The sequence below is a fragment of the Arachis ipaensis genome, chromosome B1 (genome assembly GCF_059453495.1).
Source record: "Arachis ipaensis isolate K30076 ecotype BB chromosome B1, ASM5945349v1, whole genome shotgun sequence".
Lineage (NCBI taxonomy): Eukaryota > Viridiplantae > Streptophyta > Magnoliopsida > Fabales > Fabaceae > Arachis > Arachis ipaensis.
The window spans coordinates 39,558,103-39,569,939 of record NC_142436.1 but is presented as its reverse complement, the minus strand read 5'-3'; the positions used below and the strand labels follow the sequence as shown (position 1 = coordinate 39,569,939).

Below are 11,837 nucleotides of genomic sequence, written 5' to 3'. Positions count from 1 at the left end.
TGTATGTTTATTTTAGTTTTATTTTATATTAAATTAAATATTACTTTTTAATTTTAATAACTCATTAATTAATTTATATTTATTATACTCTTTAGGTATTTATAGAAAAGAAAATAAAGATCATAATCATAAAAATAAAAAATATATTGTGATTAACGAAAAATATTTTTTTAATTTTAAATATAATATAATTTTATTTATGTAATATATTTAATAAAAAATATCATATATAATAAATAACAATTTTGTCTATTTTGACAAAATTTTACGGGATCGATTCGGTTGATTTTAACTGATTTTGATCGAATTTGACTCATTTTTACTGGATTTAACCAAGTTTGACAAAATTAATTACTTAACTAGTTTAAATTATGGTCTAACTTAGGTTGTTGACTGGGTGACTGAATTTTTAGTTCGACCGATCAAGTTGAATCGGGTTTGATAACTATGATTTAGCCTTGAATTATTTGTATGGAATGGCGACACTTGAAAAATTAAAGGGTATGAAAATCTTAGACGGTCCAAAGAAAAAAGGGTTTGAATCATAATTTTGACAATTGAACTGGATTAGTTGATTTGACCAAGTTATCCAGAAATCGATCTTTTGACTGATTTGATTATGATAAAAAATCATCTAGCAGAAAATAAATAAAAAATCGATTAAACCAGTGATTAACCAGTGAATTGTAGAGCCAATCTAATTTTTTATGAGGTGGTCAGTTTTCTAAGGTGTTTCCTGAACGACGTTGTTTTATTTTAAAAAAAAAAATAAACAACCAAAATAATATCTAAAAGTCCAAATAACAAAAATGACTCTAAAAGTTATTAACAAAAAATAAGTTTCTAAAAAATTTAAAAATGTGATAAAACGAACTAGATATTAAATATATATTTTAACAAAGAACTTTAAAAACCAAATTTTAATATAATTTTTTGCAAGTATTATTAAAAAAATAAAATTTTTTATTCGTAAATTTTGGTAATTTTATGTCAAGTACATTTTTTTAAAAAATATTTATTGTGAATGACCACATTATGTTAAAAAATAAAAAGTAAAAATGTAGAGATAAAAATTTGATCCAATTTTGTAGAGTAAACTACCATTTCTACCCATAGAAGTTGAAAACGCTGACATATCTACCCATAGAAAACGAAAATTACCATTTGTACCCATAAAAAATGGTTTTTACAAGCAAAATTATCCAAACCCGAAAAAATTAAATAAAATTCCTAAACTACCATTCTCTCCACCACTACCACTATCATCTCCTCCCCCCTCTTCTCTCTCTCAATGTTCTGAGTGACCCAATCCCAACATCAACCACATTACCGCTCAATACCACCGTCTCACCCTCCTCCTCAGCTGTGACCCTAACCCTTTCGGCCGCACACGCCCCCATCGATGTCGATCGCGACTCAACAGCACTACCACCACTATCACCATCAGCCATCACTGCCGTTAACTTCACCACTTGAATGGATTGGGTTTTTTCTGCACACACATTCAAAGGCTGCAATTTTTTTAAGGGTTAATCGAAAACACTCATCAGCAAGGTTAAGATCTATGACTCTAACCCTGAATCCTCCAAGCTTTCGTCATTTTTTTCATTGTCTCCCTCGAGAACTCCTGCGTCGCCAACATCAGCTCCAACATCTCCACTGCACACTCCTGGCTCTCCATCCGCATCCTCCCCTTCCTACCCGCCATCTTCGTCGTCGCTATCACCATTGGCAACGAGTACCTCACCACCACTGTTGACACGAGTATGGCGGCGCCGACGCTAATGAAACGTTTGAGTGGATGCGCGAAGTGAGGATCGTCGATGGAGTTCATGGAGGCGCACTTCCGTTTGAGGGTGGAGTTCCAGTGGTTCTTAATGGCATTGTCGGTTCTGCCGAAAAGGAGTCGGGCTATGGTGGCCCACTTGTTGCCAAACCGAGCGTGAGCTTTGATTATGGTGTCATCCTCTTTGAGGGTGAAAGCCCGATGCTCCACCTGTGAGGAGAGCTGGTTGCACCATCAGAGCCTGCAAGATTTGTCCTAGCGGAACATTGAGAAAGAGAGAGAGATGAGGGGGGAGGAGATGATAGTGGTAGTGGTGGAGAGAATGATAGTTTAGGAATTTTATTTAATTTTTTAGGGTTTGGATAATTTTGGTTGTAAAAATAATTTTTTATGGGTACAAATAATAATTTTCGTTTTCTATAAATAGATATGTCAGCGTTTTCAACTTTTATAAGTAGAAATGGTAGTTTATTCAATTTTGTATAACTTCTAAATATTTATTCAAACGTAATCATAAAAATTTAGATCAAATAAATAAATAAATTATTTTTTTTATATTTATAAAAAATTATATTTATTAATTATTTTTATCACATTTTTAAAATATTTAAAAATTATCTTGTCAATAACATTTTTCATGTTTTTTGAGATCTGAATTAGTAATTAACTTAAAAAAAAAAAAATTTTTTTGCAATCAGTAACCCACTAACCCTAAACCCACTCACCCTCACCCTCACCCTCTCCCTCTCCCTCTCCCGTAGTTTTACACATCAGAGAAGACAGACTAGCCCTAGCAGCCACTCACCCCCACCTTCTCCATCGCCGAACCACTCGCCTCGGCCAGAGGGTGCCGTCGCCGCCCGCGTTGTCACGGAACCCTTACGTCGCCGCCGGACTATCCTCACCCATACCAAGCTCCCACTTCTCCCCTCGGCGTCGCTCAGGTCCGTTCTCTTCTCGCCGGCGCGCCTCAGCTCCGTCCCGGCGTCTCTCCTCCGTCGCGGTCCTCTTCTCGGCGTCACTCACGTTCGTTCTCTCCGAGCTCACTCTCTCTCACCGTCGCGAACGTCGGTCACCTCGCCGGATCGGTCTCTGCTCGTGAACGCCGGTCACCTACCTTCCTCGCCGTCTCTCCGGTAAGCACTCCTCCACTGCTTTTTGATTGTTGTTTTTGTTCTGAGTTAATTATTGTTGATTATTGATAATTTTCTGAGTTAATTTTGTTAATGTTCTGAGCTAATTATTGTTGATTGTTGTTCATTTTTCTTGGTTAATTTTGTTGAGTTAACAGGGGTTGATTGTTGTTTTTGTTCTGAGTTAATTGTTGTTAGTTTTCTGAGTTGATTTTGTTGATTGCTGATGTAATTGTATGGATTCTGAGTTAGTGTTCAATACTAGAATGTTGTAATTTTGCGTTCTGATGCTGTATGTATTGTACTAATGTTCTGATTCTGAGTTAAAATTTCTTAGTTGTTGGCTTCTTGTTGATTGTTGGCTTGTTCTGATTCTGATTCTGAGTTGTTGGCTTGTTCCGAAGCAACTGGTAAACAAACATTGTGCTTGTTTGGGGGGCCATTAAAAAGTTGATAAAAAAATATATTTTTTAATGAAAAATATCTTTTTTTATTTTTTAGCTTGTTTGGTAAATTTGTAGAAGTAAAAGTACTAGAAAAATAAAAAGAATATTTTTTTTTGAGAAGCTACAATTTACATCTTTAAAAGATCTTTTTTCTTTAAAAAAAATGTTTTTCGCGTAATAAATAAACAAAAAACTACTTTCATATGGATATACCCAAAGATAATTGATAAATGAAAAGATATTTTTGCATGAGTTATCCAAACATAAAATTACTTTCCTGTTTTTATAAGATCTTTTGAAAAAAGATAACTTGAAAAAAAAGATCTTTTCTTAGAAGCTCACAAGCCCATTGTCCTGTCTCTCATCTCCTGTCCCTCCCCCTTCCCCTTCCTCATTGACACAGTGGCACGCACTCTCTCTCTCTCTCTCTCTCTCTCTCTCTGTCTCTCGAGCATCCCCAACAACAGCCGCAGCAGCAACAAAGAGATTGTTCTCTTTTTCTTAACAACACCCAATTTTTATTTCAAATATCAAATACTCACCCAACACTCTGCATCTCACTCTTTATCTCCATCTTTTATGTGTTTTTTGTCCATCTTTTCCAACCCGATTAATTCCCTTCCCAAAAACCACTGACTTTTCCTCAGATGCCCTTCTAAACCTTTGGGGACACCTCTCTGTGGACTTGGGAGGTATCCTTCTTGGATTACTGCCTTTTCATTTTTTTATTTTATTTATTTATTTATTTATCTTTGGATCCTGTATATTGATATTGGTGATCGATAATTAATTTAACACATGCTATGAATGTATTACAACATGCTCCTTCTTTTCTAGAGGCACTTTCTTTAATTCTCGATCTGATGCTTCAATTTGGATAAGCTTCTTCTTCACCAGCACCGCTATATATGATATGCATATTAGTTTAACTTACCCTATGTTACGTTTTGTTTTTTGTTTTTTTGTTTTGCTTTGTTTTGTTTTTTGTTTTTTTTTTTTGCTTGCTCCAGCTCCACTGAGATTTTCAAACAGCTCAGTTCTTATTGGAAAGGATTCTGTCCATGCCTTACTGTTTTTGTTGGAATTGTCATTGAACTGTAGGATTGGATTGGATCAGGCTTGCATTCTTTCTTGAACCTAGGTTACTGGCCTTCCAAGTAAAGCTTTTGATCCTTTGGAGATTCTTGTTTTGAATCTTCCTCCTTGGCTTCCTGATAGTAAGTCAGGTATATTTCTATTTTACTTTTTGCACGTGCTGTATATGTATATATCATACGATCATGTTTAAGGAAAGAGGAACTAGATCTCTGTTTGTTTTTGCTGGTTGAGTACATTGTTTAGTTTGGATTGTAGGAACTGATGGGGAAGAAAATCAGAAGAAAGAACCGAGCTTCTGCTAAGGAGAAGGCAGTTGCTATGCAGTCTCCGAAGAAAGCTTTAGAGTCTCCCAACCCAACTGTTGAGTCTGTTGATGAGGGGATCTCTACTGCAAAAGAAACAAGTTCTTGTCCTCATCTTGTAAAGGGTATTAATTTAAATACACTATCTAGCAAGATTGAATCTTCTGGATCAGTAAGGTGTGAAGATTGCAGAGAAGGTGCTGCTGATAGGAGAGGTGGAAAAGGAAAAGGGAAAGGTAATAAACAAGGGAAGAAGAAAAGTGGCACACCAGTAGATTCAAAATCTGAGTCCAAGGCTATATGGGTTTGTTTGGAGTGTGGTCAATATACCTGTGGAGGTGTGGGGCTACCAACAACCCCTCATTGCCATGTTGTCAGGCATGTGAGGCAACATCGGCATCCCTTGGTGGTTCATTATGAAAAGCCTCAGTTGTGTTGGTGTTTTCAGTGCAATATGCTTATTCAAGTTGATAAAATAGAAGAGAATGAAGAAACAGGCCGTGTTCTATCTGATGTAGTGAAATTGTTGAAAGGGAGATCATCGCAGAAATCATCAGCGGATATTAAGGACGTTGGTATTGATGGCAGTGTTACTTCAGAAATTAAATCAGGAGTGATTGTCAGAAATGATTTATATGGACATGGTGGCTATGTAGTTCGAGGCATGATTAATCTTGGGAATACTTGTTTCTTCAATTCCATCATGCAAAATTTGCTAGCTATGGATAGATTGCGGGACAACTTTCTGAATTTGGATTCTCCTTTTGGACCATTGGTTAGTTCCTTGAAGAAACTGTTCACTGAAACAAATCCAGAATCAGGATTGAAAACCACTATAAATCCTAGATCATTTTTTGGTTGTGTGTGCTCCAAGTCTCCCCAATTTCGAGGATATCAGCAGCATGACAGTCATGAATTGCTCCGTTGTTTGTTGGATGGGTTGAGTACTGAAGAGCAAGCTGCAAGGAAACAAAATGGTTCGCCCAAGAGAGATGGCACCCCTGCAAATACTTTAGTTGATGATTTATTTGGGGGTCAGATATCTAGTACTGTACGGTGCATTGAATGTGGAAATTCCTCAACTGTTTACGAGCCTTTTTTAGATCTTTCACTGCCAGTTCCAACTAAGAAACCCCCTCCTCGGAAAGCACAACAAGCAAATCGAGCCAAAAAGGCAAAACTTCCACCAAAAAAAGGTGGAAAGACCCGAGTCAAAGTTAACAGGGATGATGATCCAATAGCTGGTCAAAGTATATCAAACCAATCATCTGTCCATGAGTCAACCTCCCCTGCTCAGTCCAATGTGTCGGTTGCGGGTGAGGTGGCAGCCCCTTCTGATTGTGGTGATTCTACAGTATTGGTTTCAAAGGAAATAAGCAATGTTGCTAAAGAGCTGTCTTCACCTAATTTGGTTGCTGTTGGAGAGTCTCAAGATATGCAAGTGCTTGACAATGATGCAAATAAGATGTCAGCTTCATCAGATGATCTTGCATGGTTGGATTATGTGGAAGCTGACAATGTCACCGAGGAATGTGAGTTTCTTTCACCGAAAGAGGGCGATCAGGATACTGATAGCAAGAATGAACCTTTAAATGAATTGCCGGTAGGGGTTAGCTGTGAACCTTATGGTCCAGAGTGTTCCCCTAAGGAGGATCAAGACCAAAGACCGTATTCTTCAACAAATGGGTGGGAAGACGAGGTTCCACTACAAGTTCAAGGTTCAGAAGTGCTGTTACTTCCTTATAAAGAGGAAAGTTCCTCTGCTTGTGAGATTATTGGAAGGGATGGTGAGGCTTCCTGTTCGAATTTGGGCCATGGTCAAGAAGAATTAACCTTCGAAGGCTTTGGTGATTTATTCAATGAACCTGAAGTTTTTGCTGGTCCTGCTCCTAGGCCTTCATCTAATGAGGTTACGGAAGCTGTTTTTAACAGCGAGTCTGATCCAGATGAAGTCGATGATACAGATTCTCCGGTTTCGGTAGAGAGTTGCTTGGCACATTTTATAAAACCTGAGCTTCTCTCAGATGAAAATGGTTGGAACTGTGAGAACTGTTCGAAAATTGTCCAACGTAAAAAAGTTGAAGCAAAAAAGAAGGCAAATTCTGTATTGGATGGAATTGAGATTGGATGTCGTGTTGAACCATTGGATGCTGCTGACTCTTTTTCTGTTGAAGTCAAAAGCCTTGATAATGGGAATATTACAGATACCAAAAATACAGAAAGTTCAGTTTTACATATTAATCATGGAACAGTGCTTGAAAATGGTCAATCAAATGGATTGAGTTCAAATGTTGATGAAAAGGATCACAGAACTTTGAAGATGAAAGATACACTTAATGAGGAACTTCAGTCTTCGGGATGTCATAATTCTTCGAATGCAGAAAGTTGTAATCATTCAGCTGCTGATTCTAGTGTTATCGTGGATAACACTGAAAATGTTGAAAGCAGAGATCCTCAGATGTCAGGTCAGGATGACGATGACTCAGAAGAATGCAGTGAGGAAGAGGCTGACGTGAAAAGTTTGAAGGTGAAAAGGGATGCTACTAAGAGGGTCCTCATTCATAAAGCTCCGCCTGTCTTGACAATTCATTTGAAGAGATTCAGCCAAGATGCCCGAGGTCGCTTAAGCAAGTTAAATGGACATGTCAATTTCAGAGAAAGAATGGATCTCAGACCATATGTGGATCCTAGGTACTTTGCTGTAACTTTGCTAGATGCTGTTTGAATTTTTATCATTTAATGAATGCCTGTTACCTGTAGCAGTTTGCTGTCATTAGATATTTATAGAGAAAAACCCAAAACAGCCCCTGACAATTACCTCGAAAGACAACGAGGCCCTTGACAAAAAAAAAAAAAAATCCAATCCGGTCCCTGACAATTACCTCGAAAGGACGAGGCCCCTGTGCCAAAAAAAAGTCAATGTTGTTTTTTTTGGCACAAGGGCTAATCAGTCCCAAAAAAAAAAAGATCAGGGGCCGGATTGGATGTTTTTTTTTCTTGGGGGTCTCATTGTCCTTTCGAGGTAATTGTCAGGAGCCGGATGGGGTATTCACTTATATTTATAAAACTATCTCCAGTGATTTGGTTTTTCTCTTACAAAATGCAAAGGATTCTTCAAATTTTAAATTGGATAATAAGAAATATTTGAACATAAGTCAAAATCATTGCATGCATTTTTTATTGTAGGTTTGGTTTCTATATAGTTGTTTAAATTTTTTACTTTTTATATACTTTATTGATCCTCTGGCATTTAACACTCAATTCCCAACGGTTGTTTAAACAGATTCGTAGCTGAAGAGAATTATGAATACCATTTGGTTGGTGTAGTGGAGCACTCGGGATCTATGAGAGGGGGTCACTATGTTGCATATGTGAGAGGGGGCCAGAGGAACAGAGGGAAGGCTGATAACAATGAGAATGAGAGTTCCACTTGGTATCATGCCAGTGATGCATATGTACGTGAAGTGTCTCTCGATGAAGTTCTTCGATGCGAGGCATACATTTTGTTCTATGAAAAAAATTGAGGGACACCATCTACTTTCCAGGTACTTTTACTTGAGGTAGAAATACAAGTTTACTAAATTGAGAGAGAGAGAGAGAGAGAGAGAGAGATTCTTGCAGGCGAGTGTCAAAGCAATTACCTTACTCATTGTGATACCATTTTTTGAGCATGTACCGAGATCTTGAATGTACAATGCAATTTCATACAATCAAAAATCATTTTTTCCCTTCCCTTTCCGATCTTAGGTATTTTTCTTTGTTTAAACTTGTGGGATGGGATTAATTATCTATTATGCACTTTTGTTCATTGCAAAATTTGTCAGTCAGGAGTATTAGTGATTGTTCTATTAGCCTAGAAGAAAATTGTCTCTCATGGTTTAATTCTCGTATAAAATTAGAATTGAGCTTTTAGAGTGGCAACTTTTTAATCCTATAATCTAGATATTCTGCATTGTGCTTCTAATATGAACTGTGAAATATTTCTTCTTTTGCCTTTTTATTTTTATTAACAGGGAGTTTGTTAGACTTAATACAGAGAGTAACATATGACAATTGTGACTCACTAGGGATTTGCCTGGGATATTTCATTTGAACGAATACTTTCATTTATGTATAAGTTCACAACTTAACACTACATGCCTTCACATCGCCTCCTTTCCCTCCAACTGACAAACAGTTACCTAATCATGAGTTTTAGCAGAATTTAAAAAATTTAATAATCTGAGTTAGTGTAGCACATGGCTATGTTTTAACCTCAAAGATCTAATATGTATAGTTACTATTTTATAGGGGTACTGGAGAAACCTCTTCTTATATTTGCTTTTGTAATTATAGGTCTTCTTGAGTCTTCAATTCGAATAAATTCATTTATCACTTATCAGTGAGTGAAATTCAGGTCTCTTTTCAATGGGAAATACTTTGTTTAGCATATATTCTTTGTTTCTTATCCCCTCCAACTTCCATGTGTTCCAAAGTCTCTTTTCAACAAAGTTTTGGTGCATGCCATCGCTTCTTTGCAGCACTACTGTATCCACAAAGTATATTATTTTTCACCATTGCCAATTTATGTGCATGTAGGATTGTCGCTTTCCTCATCTATAGCGATATCGTGGGAACTCTTATTGATTATTTAAAATGTGTAGTATAAATTGTACAATTTTATTCGTGTAAGTTAACATAATTCTTGCAAAGTCCCTTGTGAATGCTGCTTCTATCCAATGTGAGTTCATGTTTTTTGCATGTGCTTAAAGGCTTATTCCTTTGGATAAAATGATACATGGCAAGTGATATTATGCCTGGAGCCACATACATGGTTCCAAATGAAACTTCACATAAACCAGAAATTTGGTTCTCTTTGGACCATACGAGACCATACGAGTGTAGAAACCTAAACTGGATACGGATGGTTTTGGCTTAACTCTGCCGCCACCGCCACCTTTGATGGCGACAACAATGTTTGGATCCATCCGCGTCTTCCTCCTCCACGCTACTGCTTAAGGCACCACCTGTTGCAAAGCCAAAGAGGGGTTGTCAGCAGTGGTTTTGCGCAAACACTGATCCTCCTTGTGAGAGGGAAAGAAGAAACCCTGTTGCATCTGTGCTGTTGTATCTACTGCATGCATCCGCACCAAGGGTTTGAGATGTCATCCATGCCTGATTTTTGGTTTGGTGAGGTTTTCTGTGTTGCCGGTCATGTCTATCGCATCCGCAGATGGAACTGCGATTGTTTTGTATCTTTTTATATTTTTGAATTCTGATTTGCTTTAGCTGCTGTTTTTACATCTGTTGCAGTGTTGCATCAGTTTGTTGGTGAAGGATTTGTTGGGGGCTTGATCGTTTTGCACCAACGTTCCTGCACAAACATACCAATTACTAGATGATAAGTATATAAATCCAACAGTTATATTAAGTAATAATATTTGCTCTTTTATAATTTCACCCCAGATTTTTTATTTTTATTTTTAATATAACATATTGGCCCAATTGTAATACAAAATCAATTTTGGGCGGCAGCTTCTAATCGAATAAGTTCTGAAAGATGGGGAAGAGAAGACTGCAGCATATCATACTCCTTTTCTGTAACTCTGATTAATGATTTTTTTCCCTTTTTCTTTCTTTTGGCATGATGTGTGTTATTTTGGAATACAGTAGTGTATTGATTATAAGTTCTTGTCAATAATATAAGTGTTTGAATTACCAAAAAAAAATGTGAGTGTTTGCCATCAGTAACACTTCCGTTTGGAGAAAAGGTTTGTCCTCTACATGTATCTACACTGAAGTCCGAATCCTTCTTCCTATTTGTGTTCCCAGCATCTTTGGTTATGTATGTTTCTGAAAATAGGACAAGATAAAACATAGTATCTTTGGGTTACATTTGTTTCTGAAAATAAGACAAGATAAAATATTAAGAATAAGACATAAATGATAAAGATATAGAATTTAATATTTTTGTATTCTGTTTGGTGATAAATTAGAATAAATTATAAAAATCTAATTTATTTTTATTTTTTTTCATTCAAAAAATTTGAAAAGAAAAATATAATAATAAAAAATATAATTATAAAAAATTAACAAGAATAATAAAAATAATAAAAAATAAGTTGTCTTTTGTTAGTATTTCTATGTTTTTTCTGTTAGAATAGATACAAAATACACTAATTCAGTATTTTATACAATGTCTATATTCATGTTTCATTTGTCAAACACGACTATATTCCTGTATCAGTGTCCTATCCCGGTGGTACACAAAGGCAACCTTTCAGAACTTCCAATGAGTTCATAATATGAATTGTATAATAATTAAGAAGCAAATTAAAGGCACCATTGTTTGTGTGCAAGACACACTAAACAATATACAAAATTAATTTTTTTTGTGACTATCAAATTATTTTGCTGCACTGTTTTGTCAAGGGAAAGGAAGAAAAAGTGTGGAATTGTAAATTAATTTTGTATTACAATTGAGTCAATATAATATTAAAAATAATTAAAAGAATCTGGAGTTAAATTATAAAAGAGTAAATATTGTCATTTAATAATGGTTGGATTTATATACTCATCATCTAGTCTAGTCATTGATTTGGTTGTGCATTAACATTGGTGCAAAACGATCAAGCACTAACGAGTCCTCCACCTAGTTTTTTTTTTTTTTTCGTCCCTTAAAGGTTACACTAATAGCTAGAACGGCGCTTTTAATTCTTGTTAGTAGAAGACCAGTTTTCTCCAGTACTATTTTGGGTGGAGTTCCTCAACTGAGCACAATTCGTAACGGGTAGTGAACCAACAGAAAAAAAAGAAAAAACAAAGATGGATAATGGGAAGAAATTATCATGAAGAATGGGAGTTTCAGAGTAGTTTAGGGAATAAAAAATTCTTCAAATAGAGATCCAAAGAGAGGGAGAATTTGACTTTTATTTCATATCTCACATAATAACCTGCATTTGAACATAATAATAATAACGTATATTCGCTAATTACTAATACTCTTATGATTAAGCTTTCCTCTACGATTTGGGTTAATTGTATCAATATGTGTTACATTTTCAATTTACATTCTATCATTCCATTCTTAAAT

The 11,837-nt window shown here is 36.0% G+C and overlaps 1 protein-coding gene across 4 annotated transcripts; it reads left to right on the top strand.

The window, feature by feature from the left end:
- Window positions 1-2,432: 2,432 nt before the first annotated feature.
- Window positions 2,433-10,199, top strand: UBP2 (ubiquitin-specific protease 2). Of its 4 annotated transcripts, XR_001617896.3 has the most exons (6): window positions 2,433-2,922; window positions 4,467-4,591; window positions 4,719-7,456; window positions 8,049-8,310; window positions 9,517-9,934; window positions 10,058-10,199. XR_001617896.3 is itself a non-coding variant. In XM_016331649.3 (5 exons), exons 3-4 carry the CDS (start codon window positions 4,725-4,727, stop codon window positions 8,287-8,289), a joined length of 2,973 nt encoding a protein of 990 aa, XP_016187135.1. In that variant the 5' UTR covers window positions 2,433-2,922; window positions 4,467-4,591; window positions 4,719-4,724; the 3' UTR covers window positions 8,290-8,310; window positions 9,517-10,199. The 4 variants fall into 4 exon arrangements, 3 of the variants coding, with proteins under 3 accessions (XP_016187135.1, XP_020975854.1, XP_088357484.1); XM_016331649.3 differs by having other exon boundaries at window positions 9,517-10,199; XM_088501358.1 differs by having other exon boundaries at window positions 2,529-2,922; window positions 4,707-7,456; window positions 9,517-10,199.
- The last annotated feature ends 1,638 nt before the right edge of the window (window positions 10,200-11,837 follow it).